This window comes from Electrophorus electricus, chromosome 25 (assembly GCF_013358815.1).
Source record: "Electrophorus electricus isolate fEleEle1 chromosome 25, fEleEle1.pri, whole genome shotgun sequence".
Taxonomy (NCBI): domain Eukaryota; kingdom Metazoa; phylum Chordata; class Actinopteri; order Gymnotiformes; family Gymnotidae; genus Electrophorus; species Electrophorus electricus.
The window spans coordinates 8274997-8296926 of record NC_049559.1 but is presented as its reverse complement, the minus strand read 5'-3'; the positions used below and the strand labels follow the sequence as shown (position 1 = coordinate 8296926).

Below are 21930 nucleotides of genomic sequence, written 5' to 3'. Positions count from 1 at the left end.
TATCCCTCCCCTCCGCTCGGCTCCGCTCGGCTCTGCTCGGCATTTCTGGTTGTCTCATTGATGCCCTCGCTCGTTTAAATAAGGTACTGACCATGGAGCCAAAGCGCTAGGGTGAGAGCAGAGGAATTGTAACATTTTCTCTATAAAAAGACCGTTATAAATAGCGCTCCGGTAGAATCGAGCCGGCGTTGACGCGGATTTACGTTAATCATATATCCATTTTTTTCCGAAAAATGCTGGTTACTTCCTCTGGTTGACTTTTTACTTGTAACGACGCACATACTCATGATTGTTCAAACGCATCGTGATTGTTCACCGGGTGTTTGCGTGATTAGATCTTCTCAGATCTCTTCCGAAATGAGTTTCGGCCGCTAGGGTTGCAAAGAGGAGGTGCACACACAGCAGCCAGAAGACGATGCCATGCAGTAATCATGTCTGCTGTTTGACAAAAGGCACGCCACGGTGACAAAATTGGATCTCTGTCCCGGTCACGGGTTGCCTGTCCAAATTGTGTGATCATATATATATATTTTTTTAAGTTGTTCACGTATACCTACCCCATTTATTTATTAGACTTACAGGACTAGTAACAATTGCCTTCAGAGCCTATGACCTGATCATCTTATTCCCCTCCATTCAGCTGTTCCTTACAAATAAAATAAACTTAAAAAAAAAAAAACGTATAAAGTAAAAAATATGTATTTTCATGGTCAGAAGGTAAATGAAAATCAGTTTCCATAAAATGTCACTACTTCACTAGACTCTCTTCCCTAGTTCTGATGTACCCAGGTCCTGAAGATCACTCTTTTAGGTTTAGAAAATGCTGCCCATATGTGCAGTACAAATGTGGGAATCTAGTCTACTAGAGAGTTCCACACAACCTCTCGCCATTGCTAATTCTGTCAGATTTGTATTTGATATCTGTTTATTACAAGCCTAATAAGTCATTTAATCATAGTGCAGGTGTGCAAGCATAAGGAGAGGAAGATGCTGATCTAGGCCTTTTAAAAAACGTGCATGTATGTATACATGTGCACAGTACAGTGAAAGTCTTCTCTTCACATATCGCAACTTCTTTGTGAGCTGGGATCAGCCATTGCATAGCAGCCAGCGTTAACGGCTTTGCTCATGTTGCATGACAGAGCCAGGATTCAGACCCAAAGTCTTATCCACTGGGCCACCACTAGCTGGTAGAGTACTTGCAGAAGAGTCGGAAGACATTTGTGCTTGCGAACGCCACTCATACAGAAACAGTTGTGATAGAAAGTGGGGGCGACAGATTGTCAAATTATTTTTTCACATACATACTGTACACAGACAAAACAGACATCAGTATGGGCATTTTAGGCCCTTGTTAAGACGTCATACAAAAGATCCGTTTTGTAGTTCATACAAAAGGTAAAACTTCATATATCCTCTCAGGCTATATGCTTGTGTGAAGCAGCTATACACATGATGATGAGAAGTCTGACCAATGGTACCCTGTAGGGTGTGTAAACGTTCAACCGAATGTGACGTTCGAGAAGGCAGGATCTATAAAGAATGGTCAAAGCAAAAAAAAAAAAAAAAAAAAAAACTGTAGGAAGCAAATGCTAATATGAAAGGAAAGGCAAATCCCAGACCTTTCAGGGATTTGAGAGATCCCGACCAGGCACGATTTTTAGGTCCCAAAAAGAGGACATATTTGGGGAAAAAGAGGCCATAAGGTCACCCTAGATTAAGCCACATCCAGATGTTCTAAATTAAAAATGCTAAGGCATCTAGATGTTTCAAATGTCTTAACATTCTTATTATACAGGCTACTGCAAGATTGATCTGTTCTTCAGTGCTGTTTCCAATTTCTACTCTATTAAAGATATTAAGACACAAATTATATTGAAAAATACATGAGAAAGAAGTGTCCAACAGGTCTAGTGGCCTCAGAATGTGTAACATATATAGTTTGTTCTCACACGTGAAGATATTCAGTAAAATGTCTTTTTTACCATAAACTGCAATGATCCGTAAACCCAGACCAAACACATTCATTCTGCAACATTGCCTTGGGGTTACGTTTATAAGTGCATATCCATGTGTCTTTCATATATATATATATATATATATATATATATATATATATATATATGAATTAATCTTTTTCTGTTGTTGTTTGTCTTTAGCAGCCCTGGCCAGTAGTCAGTAGATCTGTTCCATGATCCCTGTTAATATAAGTGGTAAATAAAGAAACATGGAGTTAAATACATGCATTAAGACTTATTTAACTTAGTGTTATAGTATACCATTCCAGTACTATCATCATTAAGACAGACATCTACACCATATCACCCCTCCAAACTGCACAGGGTTACAAAAAAGGGAAATCTGATGTTTGGGGAAATTTTTACAGTGTAAAGTCTTCCATCCCAGTGCAAAGCATAGTGGTGATATTTTGTGGGGTTTTCTTGTCTTAATTTTCAGAATTGATTTTTTTTCCAACTGAAATTGGTCTTCAAGTAAAGGCATGCTCTCCACCTTACCAAAACCCAGTTTAGAGAGAGAGAGAATTTCATAGGGAAATTGCAGAAAACCTGAAATATACCATCAGGCTGGAAACTGGGAGTTAAACAGTTCTACAAGGAAAAATGAATATTGCCAAATCAACTAATGGACCTGACTCTTGGTAGCAAATCAAAGCAATGGGGTATGTACATTTAGGCAGTTTATACCCCTTAATAGCCCTTCTCTGAAGAGACATTTTCATTTAAGATCAAAATCATTAACCTGAACTTGTGATGGATGACAAGATTTCTCTTTTTCCCAACAAAATACACCATAGAGCTCCATGTCTGCCTACTGCAGTTGAGCAAATTTTAAAAGGGCCATTAGTATCAGCTCTAACCAGATATTTTTATTATTCCAGGTGCCGTAACCCAACTCCCCGCCCACAAGCAGTGTTATGGTGGGCCCCAGCTAACCATTCTCTATTGCTTTGCCTTTCAGTGTGGCTAGGATGCACTCTCTTGGATGCACAATAATGGATATTTTGTATATACAAGGGCTGAGCTCTTTGCATTGGCAGCTTGCAACCATCGCCTTTTAAAGGCCAGCACTGCCAGTAGAGTGATTTGCTAGTTCCAGATGACCACACTCAACCCTTTCCAACCCATGCCACTTCTCATCTGCTTCCCTTCCCGTGCCTGGGCTGAACGCTGAGATATGAACATCTTAGAGTGCTTTTCGCTCCGCTACACTCAGTGGGGCCAGCTCCCCATTCTGACTGGCACTGTGCGTAGACCATGGCAAGGCGGGTTCTAGTTGTTGGCCAATACTTATACAACACAGCTCTTCGGCTACTGTTCAACAGCCTTTTTTTGCAACCCATGGCCATCAAAATGGGAACGAGCTACAAAATAAGCTATTAAAAGTCAATACCGAGGTCAAAAGTTTGATTTTCAAGAGGTACAGGTTAAAGTCACCAGACTCGATCACAGTAGTGAGCCACCACTTTTGACTTTTAATACACAAGTGTTTATTGAGCCAAACTAAGCAACATCCCAATAACAGACAAGTGGCTGATGAGCAAAGACATAGCTGACAGATCAGAAGAAAAGAGGAAAAAAAAATAAAATAAAAAAAAATCACTTCAGAAGGCATGTTGAGACTTTGCTGCTACAGACTTAACAGTACTTAGCAAATCTGCCACTACATTTCACTGCCATTATTGAGGCATTTTTAAAAACAAATATCCAAGTACATAACACTTTCTGCTTTTTTTTCCTTTTTATTTAATTAAAAATTATTTTCTGATCACAGCATGTAGGGCAGCTGCAAACCAACAGAACTAAAAAAAATAAAACAAACCAAGCCCTATAAACATGGCTGCTAGGACACAATGACAGGGTTATAGAGTGCACATGAAAAGGTGTACATGTATTCACAGGAAGTAATCCAGCTCATAACGAACGTAAGGGTTCTTCTCATCATTGTAGACAAGGGGATAGTGTGCAATCAGGGCATCCTGGGAGCCAATATAGATGGAGTTATAAATCTTCCAGTAGACATCACGCACTTTACGCGCTGGATGAAACAAACCCTGAAAACGGAGAGGAAACATATGTAAAAGAACACCTCCAGCAAGCGGACTCGAGGCGAATGAAGTCCCGTTTAACGCAGCCTTACCTGCAGGCAGTACTGCAACATGCGGCATGGTCCAATAGCCACGCGGAGCCCCTCGAGGGCTCCCATTACAGCTTGGATGACGTGTGGCGACGTCTCGAAGACGTTGGGCCAAACGTAGTTAAGCAAGTGGTTCAGGGAATCCTCGCAGCCAAACCCATACACACCTAAGGACATGTGCTGCACTACGGCGCTGGCGGTCTGCCTGTGCACGAGGTCTCTGGAGGAAGACGACAGGGCACGTCAACGTGGACCAATCCGGAAGTACAATACCCTTTTTTTAGAACACCGGTTGCCTAACTGGTCGACTTACCTGTCCATCAGAGCGTCTTCTAATAACGGGGTGACGGCATAGATGTAGTCCTTGCCCATTTCACCAATATATTCAAACAGGAAGGAGAGGGACTTGAGGACACCATTTTGAACGTTGAGCTCTGGCACGCGGTACTCGTTCATCAGCGCCGGAAGCACAGTGAAGGGCGAGCACGTCTCCGCCACAATGGCTATAGCTACCGTCGTGCACACGCGGTTCTGCCGCTCCTGCACCTTCAAGTTGTTGAGCAGTGTTGCAAGTACATCATGAGGCCTAGGACCAAGCACAGAGAAATTAGTTGGACCTTCTCCCCCCCACCCTCCCTACAACCAACAAAAAAGATGCGAAGTAACAACTCTGAAGCAAAAGGAGCGGTTGTGCTCTCACCCGATGGCCTTGGCAATATAACCAAACGTGTTGACGGTGGCTCGCCGGATTGCCTTCTTATGAGCTTTTAGCAACTCCAGGAGCTCAAAACAGATTCGCATCCACTCCCTGGCAGAGACATACTCTGCACCCCTACAAAACAAAAGCAAAATCATGTTTCACAATCCAAGAAAAGCCAATGAGTCAAATCGAATATTATTTGGCCATCATGTCCCAGCCAAACATCCCGTTTCAATCTAAAATGACTCACTATAGAAGGAAATTGTGTTATGGATTATGTGTCAGCCAAAACTGAAAAGTAAAACTGTCATGAATCAAAACTGACACAGAGTGGGTCAACACACTGACCTGTCAGCAATTCTGCCCACTAAATCAATGCAGTTCTCTTGCACCTTCTCATGCCTGTTCTTCAGGATTGGTGTCAATCGAGGAAGCAAATCTTTGATGGGTGGCGTCATCTTGTGCATACCTGAACGGAAGGATAAAATCAAAATTAAATCAAATGCCAACATAACTCATTGCTTCGGCAGTGACTCTTCGTTAGTTAACCCCCAAGATGCGATTGTAATACATCTTAAAAGGCATCCACATACTAGATTACGCACCAATCACGTTAACAATAGCTTTTAGGGCTCCAAGGATGCTTCCAAGCACTTCAGGGTACTCTTCTCCCAGGTATTCGTACAGTACTACACCCAAATGGCCCATTAGTTTTTCCTGCAACGAAAAGAGGTCAGAGTTACACGTCAAATAAAAAAATTTATGGGTGTTTTTTACAACACAAGTCACAAAACAGCTTTACAAATGTAGGGGCCCAGATCCCTGATGAGCAAGCTGGAAGCCACAGTGGCAAGGGGAAAAAAAAAAAAAATCTCTGGGCAGAATGTCAAACATGGAGAGCAGGACTGGTTGATGGTATCCAGGGAACATTCAACCCAAAATAATGTTTGGTGTAAGAGTTGATTTGTCCCTTACCTCCTGACAGGTCTTCATGACCACAGCTGTGCGGGAGATGAGGTCAGCAGCCTGCTGACGGACTTTGGCAGATTTATTGTTGAGACGCCACAGGACGGTACCGCAGATCTGGGGCAGGTAGGGCTTGACCCGCTTGCCCAGAGCGTTCACCACTGTGCCGAAGCCATTCAGCATCACAGAGTCCTGGTGGACGGAAGCAACGTTGCTCGTTTAAAAATGTGAACACCAGTTCCCACCAGATAAAAACGTTACAAATCAAGCCATTTTCTAAGCCCGGTAACCCACCTCCGTGGTCTGCTCTTGGAAGGCGTACAAGATGCCGTCGATAAGCTGCTCCTCCAGCTTGTGGTCGATGTCGGCTGCGCCCAGGTTGCCCATGATCTTCTCGATGGTCTCCATCACCATCTTTCGGTACTGTTCGGCTTCGTCCTTCAAGTCGTCCACGATACGCGAAATGATCTCCGCTGCCCCGACTTTGTTGGCCAGCTCTACTGTAGTGTCCACTAACTAGATGAAAGGCAAAACAATCCAGTGAGTAGGCACACCATTACAAAACAACCAACTGTTAAACATTTGGAAGTAAATTTCCCCCTCAGAAAGAGCAGCTCAGTATACCTGTCTGTAATTACGCCTATCTAAGGCCATACGGTGTTGCCAGAAGTGCTTAAAGAAAGGGGGCAGGATCTCGGTTTTGATGTAGTTGGCCTCCACACCATCTGTGCCACAGCACTGTTTCACCACCTGAAACACAAAGGCACACACACAGGCTTTGGTTCGTCTGGGACGTGTGACGAAAGAGGCCTTTAATTCTGCCGAAGCGTTATTTGGATACCTTCAACACGATCTTCTTCATCTCCTCGTCTGGAGACTGGAACTCTCTGATGAGGATGAGCATCACCTCCCTTGTGTAGTAGTTGGCGTACTCGGCATCCATGAGAGGAATCAAGTATCCAATGGCTTTCAAGAAAGCAGCCAGACCCTGAACAAGGACAAAACCAAAACATACGGTTATGAAGCTGCAGCTCTCCCCGACTCCCAGAGATGCTGTCCCCTCCCAAACATGATGCTCACCTTGCCTCTGTGTTGCCTGATGCCCTTCCAAAGGGGCTTAAGCACAGAGTCAAAGGACTCGATACCGTAGGGTGTGGCGGCCTCGGCAAGAGCAGCAATAGCCAAAGCGCTGATGGTTCGCACCTTCTGCTGCTCGTCCACAAGACCTGGGAAGAGACGAGCGAGATGTTATGGGAAGGGCTACAGCCAACCACACATTTCACAATTAACAGTTCTGTTGTAAGAAACTCAAATAATTGAGTGTACCCATATATATGACATCAACTTCTATGCACATCTAAAGATCAGCATAATTTAATGTAGTTTTGCATTAGCAGCAATATTCAGTGCTGACCGTGTTCAATAATCTCCACCAAGCTGCGGAGATGGGGTAGGATGGCACAGCCCATGAGGATGGCGATCTGCTGCACGATCTTGATGCCCGTGTGGCGAGCCTGCCAGGACTTCTTGCTTTTGCACACGGCCTTGAGGAAAGGCAGGAGTGATGGGATGCCCAAGGCAGACGCCACCACGGCAAAGGCGCGAGCAGTCGTGTTTCTCACATACTCGTCCATGTTGTCAATGTCCGGCCTCATTGTGGAGATCATGGTGGCCAGACCCGCAGCCTGTGGAAGCAAATAGGTTTTCGTAAACATCCGACACCAACAACGATAAAACAAAACAATAACTGTGCATTGTATGTGGCACATGCAGCGCAACATGCCAAGCAGGGTTACCACCTACCTTTGCCAAGTTGGAGATGATCTCTCTGCCCTCCACTCTAGCATAGTAATCCTCATCTATAAGTAAGGGCTCAATCACCACAAGGATCTGCAAGAAGAAGCGCAGTTCAACAAAGACTGGAAAAAACTTAAATACAATGGTGTAAGTACTTGTCAGTATAGCATGTAAAAGTCACCTTGTGGACATAGGGTCGAACCAAGTCATCCAGCTTGTACAGGATGCGATCGATGACCTTCACCAACAAGTGGCGTTCTTGGTCTTCCAGAGTAGGAGACATGAGCAGGGGCAGGATCTGGTTGAAGAGGGGGCCGGCGCCAAACTCCCGGGCTTTGTCTGTAATCTGCCTTAGGGCTGCCTGAGAGTACACGAGAGAGACCGTGCCCATGGTCATTAAAACGGTTCCCTTGATTAGAGCAAGTAGCCAGAGGACAAGAGCCACACAGAAACCAGGGTACCGTACCTTCCTCATGGGAGGGGTGCCATTCTTGATCTTCAGAAGCAGCTTCATGATCTTGCGCTCCTTCTGCTCCTCGGGGCTCAGGGTGGACTCGTCCACCTCCACCTAAAAAGGGACAAAACCTTATAAAAACACCTGAAGTGCACAGCTCTCTGATGGGAACACATCACACGGGGAACGCACAGGACCGAAGGACGGGGACACACTCACAAGAAGTTTGTCAAAGTACTGGATGTCGTCTGGTTTGAGGAAGGGCAGATTGCCCGACGGCTGGTCATTCATCTGTTTCATGGACCGGTCCTCAGTCTGCATATGGAAGCCAGTCATGCCGCCGATGGGAGTTGGCGTGGCGGTCAACTTGCGGGCAGGCGTGCGGATGGGCACGTAGCCTGCTGGTGGGGGCAGCACCTGGTAGGAAAAGCAACCAATGAGAGCAGTTAATAATCTCATGTCGTCCAGCAGCACTAAGCATCGTCAGCAAGACGACGCAATCTCTACTGAGTCTAACTGGTGTCCAATATACCTTGTAGCCTTCAGGGAACATGGCGTCCAGCTCCTCATCAGTCAAAGGACGGTTCCTTTCATCAATCTCCCTTTCCCAGCGCCAAGCCTGCAGTTGCTCAGGGGTCATACTCATCAGATGACCTGGAAGAACATACATGTAGAGTCCATTACCATTGCACACAACCAACCAAGAAACCCTCCCCCAAAAAATAAGAGCCATTATTAAAACACCATGTTATGCTATTGCGGAGCCATACCTGGAGTAGGAGTGGCCATGTTCATAGCAGGGGTGCCGATAGGGGTCTTTCCAGGGGTAAGCAGAGGAGTAGAGGAGCCCACCTGACTGGCAGGAGTCTCGTCCCACCGGGACTTTCGCTTACTGGCGGGTGTCGGAGTCTCACCCACAGACTCATCCCCCCTGTCTGTGCGAGGGGTTTCAGCCCAACCACTGCCGTGACCAGGGGTCTCTGAAAATGGGTCAAAAGATTATTCAGTATAGAACATTTACCAACTGGAATTGGCACAATCATGTCAACAGATCATATTTTTAACGCAACAATGTTTTACCACTTTTCAAAGTGGCTTCACCAGTTCTGATATCAAATGTCTGCATTTTTTTTTTTTTTGATTCAGCATCATGGAGCATCAAACAAAACAATAAAGGCAAACGGCACATACCCCTCTCTGTCTTTGGTGTCTCATCCCAGCGATTCTTGCGCACACTGGAAGTGGCGCCGCCATGGCCAGGCGTGGCATGGCCAGGAGTGTCCCCTCGGCCGGGGGTGGCAGCCCCTGCAGGGGTGTGACTGGGGGTGGGCTCCCACATGCGGGTGCTGGGGGTTGCTCCTGGCGTCTCACTACCCTTAGGACGACCAGGTGTCTCGTCCCAGCGACTGTTAGAAGGGGTGTGTCCTGGTGTCTGAGGTGTAGAGCAGGATATAAAGCATTCCATAGTTTGCAACATCATACCAGGGGAAAAGAGGATGTGGTAAACAACCAGCCTATGCTTGATCACTTCTTAGAAACCGTTTTACAAAACCAGATCAGCCCTTTGAACTACAGTGCTTATGGGAAATCCTGTCTCCGACCCAACATTGAAGGCTCCAAGATACTGAGGAGTGATGTGGTATAAAACGATGCATAAAAATAACTGTACTCCTACTCCATGTACACCTCTGCAATAGCATTCAAACGGCTGACTGCTTTGGCATTACAATTCAAAGCTGAACAGATGTGGATGACATTCAGCTTAACAACGTCAGTACCTTGATGCAATCTATGAAAGTTTTTTTTTTTAAGAACAGCAAACGACTTGCATTCCCAGTCTCAGCATCATTTGGGATAGACTAAAATGGGTATAAACAAGTGTGTGTGCGCTTGTAAACCTACGTCTATGGCAGAATCTGCCTGATCCCAGCTGGACACTTTTTTGGGTGTGGCGTTTGGTGTTTGGTCAGCAGTCTGGTCCCAGCGGCGCTTGCGCTTGGGAGCGGCAGCTTGAGACGCGGCGGAGCCATTCACCGCTTTCAGGTCCCCTGACTTTGCCTTTTCTACCATTTGCAGCCTGATTTCTCTCTGTGCAAAGAAAGGCGAGTTCAGAAAAAAAAGCACATGCTGCAAGAACAGAATTATGAGTTGCCCGAGCAACTCCATGCATGTAGGTGTTGATTAACACGCAATAGAGGGGGCCCGACCAGTGAGCGAGAAGAGGGGAAAGCGTGCACTGGGTACCTCCTCTTTGGAGAGCTGCTGCTCCTTCATCACGTCCATGTAGGTCCTGACCTGCATCTTGGGATCCGGCGTTTTGCCCCCTGCGCGAAAGAGCACCAACAAAATGCGAGCCACTTAGCCAGGAAAGCATGACAGGCGGCACGTCCACACACACTAAGCACTAGTCAACTGGCCCTCACTCTACGCCACAGATCTGACCTTATCACAAAGTTTTTATTTAATGTCCTCTCGCATAACAACCTAGCACTAAACACTCCTAACATTCAGTGATTAAGAACAGGTAGGTAGATAGAGGTTGCTGGATCTTTTAACAGAAAAGGAGAGGATATAGCCATCATTTGTTGCAGGGTCCTGGGCTGTGCTCTCCAGAATACGTACACTTTCAGTGCCAAGGGTCCTTCTGCAGTCAGACTTCAACCGGCAGAAAAGAAGCCTAGAAAATTTCTCTTTACCATTAGTAACACTTTGGAAAAGGGTTTGAACTCACACACAACAGCATACCACCTGTGATGCTCATGTCACTCAAAAAAAAAAACCCCTCATTATACGCAAACCTCACATGGGACTACAATCTAATTAGAATTACAAAACAATACAAATTGGTGTATCGCAGGCAAAAAAATATATATATACCCTTGTGAGAATAATAGTTAAAATTTGATATGAAGCACTGAAGTTCGTTTTTTTTAAGTAGCTTTGGATACTAGGATCTTGAATTTCTTTAAAAAATTAAAAAAGGGGGAGGGGGTTTTATATCAAACCAAAAGCCTAAAAGATGTACAGGATAAAACAAATGAAAAAATAAAGGCAGGGGAGGATGAGGTCATATGGCTACTATATTAGAATGCAGGGTTGCAGAGACTGTGGTGTTTCCCCCAGAAATATAGTCCTAAATCTGATCAACTCGCTTCATTTTTTTTGTTCACCATAACCTACACAGGGATGAGGTGCTGCACCCTTAAGAGAGTGCAGACAGGACTGGCAAAGCAGTACTGCTGTAGGAGAGAAATTAAGGACAGTTAGTATGGGCCTGTGGAATCTTTGTACACAGATTCTTTAACATATATTTCTATTTTAAGATAAAATAGAAATATATTTACACAACACTTTATATAGATGAAGCCCCTGTCTGGGATTAACTACATGCAAGGTAACTGATCCTTATCAATACTTGCTTCTACCCCTACACAAATACTTGCGTGTGATGCAGATGTGTGTAAAAAAAGCTGTCCTCTGTATGTGAAGTCATGTACTAGTGAATGAGTTTACCTGTTTTAGACTCCCAAACCCACCAATCTTAAGTGCAGAGTTTAAAAGACTGCTTTATACTCATGCTAGCAAAAGCAACATACCTCATCCTCTAATTTCCTATCAGCTTTTTAAATGGCCACATTATGTGAACTTTGCAGCAATACTAGTGAACTGGAATCCGTGGTAGAGCACCTGAGCAACATTGTCATGTGACTGGCTAATAGAAAGTTTTTTTTGCTCAAACCTGGCAAATGAACTGCAAAGAGAGCCAGTAATGAAAAACACTACTGCCACAGCACTGCTTCCCAAAGGTAAAAGCAGCAGCACTCCCAAAGTACAGTGTTTGAGTTTGTCCTTTGTACAGATCAGGGTCTTGGTTAGGATCACCCTCTAAGCTAAAATGAGAATACAGAAAATCTTTTGCAGCCAGTGGTTATTTTAATTCATAAAGCTCTAGTGTTCGATCTGCCTGGTATAGCTGTTTTATCCCAGAAACACCAGAACACATACTGATCCATTAACCCTTCGAAACAAACTCACACCTACCTGCAACCCACGTCTCATTGGGTATACTAACTTTTGAAATACCACCACCACCCAACTAACAGTTCCCATAGACACATCTCAAATACAGCAAACACTGAATCTATTATTAAATTTAAAATCTCATTTAAATCTGTCCAATTATGTCCAACATTGTAACAGGTGTTCAGAGGAGTAAGGTAGCAATACAAGGAAAGGCTGGGGAGCAAGTCTGGGGAACAAGTTGTTGGGTAGCGCTCAAAGGGTTAATCACCAACAAGGCTGACCTGGACCAGTATTGGGAAATATAAGTTTGTACTAATCAGCATGAACAGGGATGGGATTATGACGGAGATCGATGGTGTGACATTTACCATCTGCAAATGGGTCGTGCCGCTCAGGGGAGATGATCATCTTTTGCCTGCGTTTCTTGTACTCGTCTTCACGGTCTGAAATCTTCTGTGGTCGGTGTTCAGCAAAAGGATCATACTACAGAAGAATGAATTTACCATCAGCGGAGTCGCCACTTGCATACACATTAAATGCAGACTGAAAACGAAGCTGAGCCAAATCACATCTTATGTACTAAAGAAAGCGGAACAAATGTAAAAAAAACCACATAAATTACCTGTTCGTCTGATTGGGGAATGGAATTGAGAATGGCCACTGGAGCATGGTACCCTGGCTTCTTCTGCCCAAGCAAACTTGTGGAAGAGTCCTCTTCATCATCCTACAGAGAGCACATGGATTTAAACCTGGCAACACTTCACTACATCTGTATAGCTTAAATTAAATCAAACATGAGAGCACCAACAGACTTACATCCTCCTGTTCATTAGCGGCAATTGAGGTGACATAGCCGGCAAAACGGCTATCGCTGCCTCCGTAAATCTCCTGGTCGTAGTACCCTGTGGAATCCAGGCCGACACCCTGCTCTCCCTCCTCCAGCAGGGCTGCCTTCATTCCCTGGATTTCCAGGATCTGCGCCTCGATGTCTGAAAAAAGCGACAGTCCACAAAGTTACAATGAGATCCGAGACATTTAGTTGCGCTTTCCGAGTCCGAGCAAATCCGCAAATCTTCCTGCATAGCTAATCCGCTAGCTACATCAGTGCCACGGGTAACACCTGAGCTCCTAAACAACACGGTCGACTAAAACGGCGCATACGTTCATAGAAACACGTCTTTGCTGCTCGCCTGCATTAAACCTGGAAGGCAGTAATAACTACACAACCGGCTAGATAACTGAGTTTGTATTACTATTAAGTGTAAAATGCGTGAACCAACACGGAATCCGCCACACACACACACACACACACACACGATACCGTTAGCAACCTAGGACTACTTATTCAAAGTCCAAACGCTTGGTAGGAAGATAGAGAAGACTCCAATCTGGACAGAGAATCCTAGCGTCGGCTAGCTAAGTTAGCTATTGTTTTGGTGCAACGAAGTGCGCCAGCTAAGGCCGTTATTTCCGTGCATAGGACATGTAGGTAGGTAGGTAGAAACATCCAGCTGTCGCCATTTTGAGGAGGCCGTTAGCTCGTTAGCTATCGGCTAGCTCGCCATGCTAGCCAGCGTTACGTTATTTGTAGATCCTCAGATTAATCCTTGCTTATTAACAACTATTCAGCACCAATAGATTTTTTAAGATCAACCGTAATTCATGCGACACTAAACACCAGGCGTGGGGCCTTAATCGAGAAGCTACACAGGTCGGCTAACACGCAGTGCGTTGTCGGCCCAGCCGTGTAAAGGCTCAGGCGCCATATTCTCCTCAGCGTTCACATCACTGTCCACCGCAAGGATGCTGCGCTCGGCAAAACAATAACGTGAACCACATAAACCTGACTACTTAAAAACACCTACAGAACACAAACGAAGATAAAAGTATGGTGAGGATTCCTGAAAGCCACTCACCTTCGTGCGTCTTGGCGATCTTCGCCATCTTTGTGTCGATACTGAACGGCTGCCGGAAGGCCTCGGGTCTCTTCTGCGTCCCACAGCGGCGCATGCGCGCTAAAACGTTGGGCGTGGACGCACGGCAAACGTAATAATGATGACTGGAAAATGAAAATAAATGCTAAAGGAATAAGGATGAATGGAATTTCGGTTTCAAACGATCGTACCAGTCGACCTTTATATATAAAAAAGAAAGGATGTGGATTCACACCGCTACCTATATAAAGCTTTATATGTTTTATATGCTTTATATGTTATTTTCCAGTAGCGGTGGCATTTACACATCTGTTGTTGAAGACGGGGGTCTATCTGAGGTCCTGCGAATGTAGTTGTTTTTTCTGTAGTCACTGGGTGTCTAGGGAAATGTACTTTGTAAATGGACACAATCTGAAGTGTTGTTCTAAAACAAAATATAGAATAGACTTTTTGGACAATAGCAAAAGTGTTATGTAAAATACACAATACAACAACAACAACAATAATAATAATAATACCAAAAAATACCAAAAAAATACCAAGAAATAATACCAAAAAACCCAACTCGATTCAGAGACAACTATCTATGTTTGAATGAATGGTTGTATATATATATATATATATATATATATATATATATATATATATATATATATATATATATATATATATATATATATATATATATTTTCTCCCTATACACCCGTTTTTTCTCCTCAGTTTGGACAGAGCACTCCCAAACCATTTCACTGCGAGTTATACTGTGTATACTGTTTATGTGACAAATAAACCAAACTTGAATGAATGCCAGAGAATGCGATATTCGTACACAATTTTCGTATACGTCTTGAGTGACGTATTACATTTAAGATGTCTTTTTATACATATTTTTCGAGCACAAGAGCTTTTGCATTGCGTCCTTAACAAATTTAGCCGTAACCTTTAGTAGACATGCACCTCGGCTCGCCTAGTCCGGGCAACTCAATCCCGCATCTCGTGACATTTCTGCGCACGCACCCATTCCGCGGAATAAACCCCTACGTCAAGAGAGAGGAGTATGACAGACATGCAACTCAGCCAATTGACACGGCCCACACAACGGCCTTGGCCCAATGGGGTTGTCCGGATGGTAGGGTGCGCCCCGGTAAAGGGCGGGCCTTGGCGTCGGAGACGTAGTTAGCTGGGGGGAAGGTGAAGTTTAGACAGAGCGGAAAAATGGCGAGAGGTGCCCGGTGTTTGCGGAGAGCCGTGGCCGAGTGTATTAAACAGTTGCCGTCCACAGCCACTCGCGAAACCTCGAGAAAGAATGGCGTGAGGTAACGAGTGATTATTATACATGAATTCACCCGTTTTCACGGTTCGCGTAGCGAGTGAAAGTCGCTAAGAAGTTGTGTCCGATAGCCTTAAGGTAGCTAGCGTTAACTGGTAAACCTAGCAACGCTAACTAAAACAGTTTCTGATGGCATATAACATTTAACAGAATGTCGAACATTAACGTGGTCAACCAGCTACCTTGCTCTTTACTGTACAAGCTGAATTGGGACTTTAGCTAGCTAATGAAACGGGTTAATTCTAGATAACCTCTCTTGTAATGATGACCAGCTGTTATCTAACCTATGCTAGGTGATTTAGCTTCAGTTGCGGTGTAAGATGTAATCTTGAGTAGTTAGCGCTAGCTAGTCACGCGATGTATCCTGGCCGGCTGCAAAATGTTACCTAAGTCAAGTTACCGTTACGTGACATAGCGAAAGTTTAACTGGCAAGACTAAGTATACATGGATTGTCCAAATCCACTTTGGTATTTTTTTTTGCCCCTTGCAAGTTTCTGTCAACCGTTTAAGCAGCGTAACCTGCATAGCTGTTTTGCAAGGCACGCGTGTTTTCCCCTCGGGCTAACAATACTAGGGATAGCTAATTAAGGTGATACAGATCTAGGCTACACCCTTTGTTACTTTTGTACATATGCGTTTAACAAAGTGATTTGTTATCGTATGGACATTGCCCAAATCTCTAAAATGTAAAGCAGTCTTTTATCTAGCCTAAGACCTGTGTCTTGAATAGGTCTTATAGCTGTTCTTCACTCTTACAGATGGCCTGCAAGCTGTTTGCATATCTTGTCAAGGTATTTAAAAGCTCTCGGTGAAAGTTAGATCAGCGACGCAAGCTGCAGTGATATGAGAGAAGCGAGTGTATTGGGACCGGTGCGTGAGGGAAGCGAGTGTATTGGGACCGGTACGTGAGGGAAGTGAGTGTATTGGGACACATTTGTACCAATGGAAAATTATGGCATGGGAAGCTCCTACACTTGGCTCCTAATCCAAATCCATAGTAGTGGCCCTTTCGTCATATTTGGCTGACGGTCATCCTGCTACCTATACACTGTCATCGATACCCAGAGCTTGACATGGAGCAAATTCTTTTTGAAATTTTTATTACAGAGGTCCAACACCCATTACTATTGTCTTTGTATGATATGAGGGAAGTCATGACATGAGTCTCTCTTTCAAGCCAGAGCAATTTTACATGGGTACTTTACAGCTGTAGTATTCCGTTGTTGTTGCTGAGTCCTTTCAGCAACTGGATTTTGTGTTCTGTGACACATGAGGTGTTCATTCTTGACATGAAGCTTGTTGTGGCGGTTAACCTAATTCTGAGTTCAGCGTCAAATGCAAGTCCTAGGCATGATGTGACCTAGGTCACTGTGAAAGCTCTGTAGCACATTTCTCTAGTGCAGCCTTTTGTACCATGTGCTGTCTGGAACTGCTCCTCTATCTTCATTGTTCAGTATTTGTACAGATCATGTAATGTGCACTGTAAGAACATAAAAGTAGTCTATGAACCTTCCTGCTGCATGTGGGTCAAGAAGGCAGGTATGAAGCTTCAGCAAAAATACTTGGAGAATGACAGTGAAGAGGTATTGAGCTGTTTGACAGAAGTGACTTCTGTCAGACCACACATCTCTGGTGATGAAAAATGGCATACTTGAAATATTTTCTGTGCCCAGAAATGGTGTCAATTTTCAGCCACTTTTTTACCTTCATTTATTTGTTTAATGTCACAACAGTTTATTTCCAGTAATTTATTCTCTACCATAAAATTCACCAGTAGTAAGTGTTATTAGATATCAGCTATTAACTGATAAATTGAGATTATGTGCTGTTACCTTTGACCTGTCATATGGTCACATTCCAGACGGTAGGCTAAATTTATCATGTCTCTGTCTTTTTTTTTTTTTTTTTTTTTCTTTAATTGTGCTGAAGTTTATCCAGTATCTGTTCATTCATCTGAAAGGAGTTTCCTGGACAATCGTATGGCAGTGTTTTTCTTCTTTGATACACTATTTGTATAAATCAATTAGCCTGGGTTGTATGTAGAGGCAAACTTGGTAGGGTCAATGACCAGTTACCATCTACTGCTGTCTGGTCCTATGCTGCAGCATTGGATGTATGTGTGATTCACAGGAATGGGTTTATTGTGGAAGGACAAACGGTTTGAGACTTCATGCACTATGGTATCTATTGATAGTGTTATTAATGCACCCCTAAAGAAAATGTGTGTGTCTAAAGTATTGACTGGATGGAGATGGCTCAAACTGCAAATGTTATGAGGTGCTCATGTTTAACTCCATTTTGGTAGTTTTAGAATGTTAAAATCTTCTGAGATTCCCTATGTCTAATTTGTTTGTTTCCATATGTAATGTCTAGCATTTTGTACAGTTCCATCTTTTTTTTTTATTTTTAATTTTCCTATTGTGATGTGGGTTTCTGATTACTGACCATTTATTGTGTACAGGTACTTGTCCTCATGTGGGATTCTGATGACCAGGGTGCCACTGCTGGTAACAGCATTACCTGCTCGTGCTGCAGTCTCTCAATCCAGAAACTTTTTCAACCTCGTTGACTCTTTCAACAAGAGGAAAGAATACTCTGAGAGACGTGTCATCGGGTAAGATGCAAAACCTGCCGTGGCTGTTGCATGAGACATTAGCTATTTTTATTCCAGTCTCCAATTAGCTTATGCCCTGATGTCCCATCACAGCACACATTGGTAAGGTAGCTAACCTTAGCACAGCAGTTATCTGTGCTAAGATTAGGGATTAATTCAGTTTAGAAGAGATTGCTCACATCCTCATGTGAAAAGTGTTGATAATGGAAACATGAAGTGCAAACTGGACTGAATATTTATATAGTCAGACTAGTGTTGTAAGTCACATTCCACATTCACTTGACACTATACATACAAACTGCTGCAAGCTTGGACTCTGAACTCTAAGAACTTCTGGCTAATGCAGAAATTGGGGAGGACACAGCATGATATAAAATGGAATTTTAAGAGATCTGCAAACTCCTTTAGGCAGTATTTAGTTATTTTTTATAAACTTCTCATGACGCAGCTTGTTGATCTTGGCCATTTTAAAATGCACACATTCTGTGTGTGTGTGTGTGCGCGCGCATGCACGCATAAAAAATGCCATGAAGACACGAGAACACCTTTTAAAGGTTATCTAGTTAATTGATTCTAAGCCTGTAGTGCTTGCATGGGTAGGAATAAAAACACCATTCTAGTTTGATACCTATATAATTTGTTCATTTACTGTCACACACAGTTTCGTAACAGCCTGAAACAAACTTTGTGAGGGCTAATTAGTCTTTTGCCACATGTTTGACATTTTCTGACTGTTTGTTTTTGTGTTCTGAAACCTCCACTTTTTGTAACGTTTGCTCCATGTGTGTCCATAAATGCTGTCTCTCTCATGCCCTTCTCTCCATGTCACTCCTCTGTCTCTTTATTTCTACCCCAGGTATTCCATGCAGGAAATGTATGAAGTGGTGGCCAGGGTAGAGGACTATCTTTTGTTTGTGCCCTGGTGCAAAAAGTCAGACGTGGTATTCCGACGCACTGGTTTCTGTAAGGCAAAGCTTGCTGTGGGTTTTCCTCCTGTGGTGGAAAACTATACATCCCTTGTTACAACTGTGCGCCCACATTTGGTCAAGGTAGGCCCTTTTTGATGCATTATGTGATCTATACCTTTTTGAGAACAAGCTACTCGGACCATGCTGAACACTTATTTTTTCCTCCCACCAGGCTTCATGCTCGGATGGTAAACTCTTCAACCACCTCGAGACAGTGTGGCGTTTTAGTCCGGGCCTTCCTGGATATCCTCGTACATGTACTCTGGACTTTGCTGTTAGTAGCACTTGTATATTTTTGTGCTTAGCATGTGTTGGGCCTGGGTGAAGCGTTTCTCCAACTAGAAAACCACTCCTTAAAGGAGTGAAATGTGACAAGCATTGTGCGTTTGTATTGGGGGTATGCAGGTGCTGTTGATGCAAGTTGTTTGGGGCATTTATAGCTAATTATACTACTGCATTTATCGCAGATTGAAAACTGACATTTGTCCCCCTTTTTTGTCTTTCCGTCTGCGATACAGATTTCGTTCGAGTTCCGTTCCCTCCTGCATTCTCAACTGGCCACCGTGTTTTTCGATGAAGTTGTTAAACAGATGGTGTCTGCGTTTGAGCGGCGCGCCTGCAAACTGTATGGCCCCGAGACAGAGATCCCGCGAGAGCTCATGTTCCACGAGGTCCACCACACGTAGCCTTTCTCTGCACTGTGGGGTCGTCAAGACGGGAGGGCATTCTGGGGTTCCAGGAAGGGTTTTATTGCGTGTGGGGGGGTGAGCCTTATAGAGACAACTTCATGTGCCTCTGCAACTAGAGTGCGTTGAAAAATTTAAATTTTTTTTTTTATTTTTTTTTTTTTTTTTTTTTTTTTTTTTTTTTCTCTTTTAATTATTTGTGGCTGGATCTAATTTTGGGGTTTGATGATGTTTGGCAAGCCCTCCTCTCTGCCTCACTCCTGTGAGTAACATACTTTTGGAGTACACTTGAGCTAATATCCGGATTTCAGTTGGAATGAGCCATTGTTCTGAAGAATCTAAGTTGACTTTTGAATTATGACTTTTTTTTAAAAAATGATCACTATTTGAGCAGAGCAGGACTGGATGCAGTGAGGATGATGTCCATCATCTGTAGACACCACCTGTATTTATTGAAAAGCTTTTAGGTATTGTATAAAAGGGGGAAAAATGAGACTTCATTTCGGTGCATAGTACAGTGTATTTATAAATTGACTGATACTGCAGCCAATTGCACACATTCAGTCAAAGCTGCATGCAAGACTGACCAGCAGGAAGTTAGAGCCTTCTGCCTCACAAGTGCCGTGAGACGCAGAGACTGAAAACCAGAGTTGTCCGTTGTCCGTATCAAGGGACTAATTGGTATTTTTCGTGTAATAGTGTGCAATATATTTGTAAAGATTGATTTTCAAAGCCAATAGTACAGTGCATGTCAGGATATCCACTGCTGGAAGGGCCCAAACGCTGGGAGGGCAGAAGGGCGATCTCCTTCACGGCTCCCGAGCGACTGCTGTAGCTGTGGGGTATCTGCAACCCTAGACCTGAAAGATTCCAGTTCATACCCAGTTCCCTGACTGCCGTTTTACATAGCAAGATGCATTTTATTTATCGTTATCTTAACATGTATGCATTGACAACATACAAAATATTTATTTTGGTTATGGGAAAACCACATGTACATAAATTATGTAAGACCACAATAGAATACAGTGTACAATATTTTTTTGGTTGTCATTTCTTGTAGAGGGGATTATTTTAGTGTTAATTAAGGTGTTTAATGAGTGTGTTGTGTATGTATCCTGCCTGCATGGTTTATAAAAATTTTCTATTTAAAATCAGCCTTGCCGTCTGGTGTGGTTTGTTCACAGTGCTGCCAACAATTCTATATAATGTGTGTTTTTATATATATAAAACACATTTACACACACTTTTTTTATTCTTTTTATTGAAGACTTTGACAAATTTAAACATGAATAACAAGGTAACAAAGAATAACACAACTCTATTGTTTTGTAAGTGTCCAGAAGTTCAAAATGGCAAAATCCATGTTTCATAAGTGTGTGTGTATAGCTTTGCTGATAATTAACCCAAAACAGCACAAGGTAAAACAGCACAAGGTTCTTGTGCTGCCCATCTCTGAATAACAGTTTTCACTGAATTCACTGAGGGCCAGTGAAACCTAAAGTGGGCTCAGTAGTGATGCAGGATGAACAATGTAGACTGTCATGATGCAAAGAAGCACTTTCTCCCAAAAGCTCCAGTGTGGTTAAGTTTGGAGCTTGGTAAAGACAGGCCTAAAATCTAAAACATGAGTAATTAAAGCAATAAATATTGCAAAATGCATTATTGGATCTTAAATTGTACTTACAGCAACAGCACAAAAACCTGAATTGCAATGCTACCACTAAACTATATAATTTAGTTTAGAAACTTGGTACTGCCTGTAACACAAGCTATAGACAAGGATGCAGAACAGAACCAAAATCTGGCTGTTAGAACTGTGGTTTGGGCTGCCTTGGCCTGCTTCACACTACTCAGGCTCAAGCCTCTCAGGGTATTAAACGGAATTTATTTTATTCAGAGTGGAAATATCAATACTTGCACTGTGACGCATTTCCAGGATGGGATTATGTTTGGAGACAGCCAACACTGAGTTCTTCTCCCTGTTGGTTATGAGGCTGTTTGTGTTGTTCACACACCCACTCTAACCATTCAACAATTTATCCCACACTTTCAAGAGAAGCAGCTGTGAACGCAAACAGTGGACCAATTTGTTCATGTATATTCTAACAAAGCCCTTATTTAGTTTACCAAGATATTAGTAAAAACCAGACTGAAACTAATCAACAATGCATGAGACTCACACAGCTGCCCATCTGAACAGGTCATTTTTATTATTTAACAAAAAAATCACAGTAATTATGACTATTATACAAAACACCTGATGGATAATTGCGATGTTATACCTGGAGGGTAACCAGTT

The 21930-nt window shown here is 43.3% G+C and overlaps 2 protein-coding genes across 6 annotated transcripts; one reads left to right on the top strand and one right to left on the bottom strand.

Annotated features, from left to right (window-relative positions):
- Positions 1-3473: 3473 nt before the first annotated feature.
- Positions 3474-14096, bottom strand: sf3b1 (splicing factor 3b, subunit 1). 5 transcript variants are annotated; one of them, XM_027026268.2, is made up of 25 exons: positions 14012-14096; positions 12912-13084; positions 12718-12819; positions 12464-12578; positions 10317-10396; positions 9975-10160; positions 9264-9504; positions 8843-9052; positions 8605-8726; positions 8292-8489; positions 8085-8186; positions 7800-7979; positions 7625-7711; positions 7236-7506; positions 6902-7047; positions 6663-6809; positions 6446-6571; positions 6116-6337; positions 5831-6013; positions 5461-5572; positions 5204-5324; positions 4856-4987; positions 4469-4741; positions 4159-4375; positions 3474-4072 (listed from the first exon to the last, which is right to left on the bottom strand). In XM_027026268.2, the coding sequence occupies exons 1-25, from the start codon at positions 14037-14039 to the stop codon at positions 3914-3916; spliced, it is 3933 nt and encodes a 1310-aa protein (XP_026882069.2). In that variant the 5' UTR covers positions 14040-14096; the 3' UTR covers positions 3474-3913. The 5 variants fall into 5 exon arrangements, with proteins under 5 accessions (XP_026882069.2, XP_026882070.2, XP_026882074.1 ...); XM_027026269.2 differs by lacking the exons at positions 12464-12578; positions 12718-12819; positions 12912-13084; positions 14012-14096 and adding an exon at positions 10695-11224; XM_027026273.2 differs by lacking the exons at positions 3474-4072; positions 4159-4375; positions 4469-4741; ... (15 more) ...; positions 9264-9504; positions 9975-10160 and adding an exon at positions 10695-10749.
- A 1114-nt stretch (positions 14097-15210) lies between these two features.
- Positions 15211-19746, top strand: coq10b (coenzyme Q10B). Its single transcript, XM_027026291.2, has 5 exons — positions 15211-15345; positions 17822-17974; positions 18831-19023; positions 19115-19216; positions 19461-19746. The coding sequence occupies exons 1-5, from the start codon at positions 15245-15247 to the stop codon at positions 19626-19628; spliced, it is 717 nt and encodes a 238-aa protein (XP_026882092.2). The 5' UTR covers positions 15211-15244; the 3' UTR covers positions 19629-19746.
- Positions 19747-21930: the final 2184 nt, after the last annotated feature.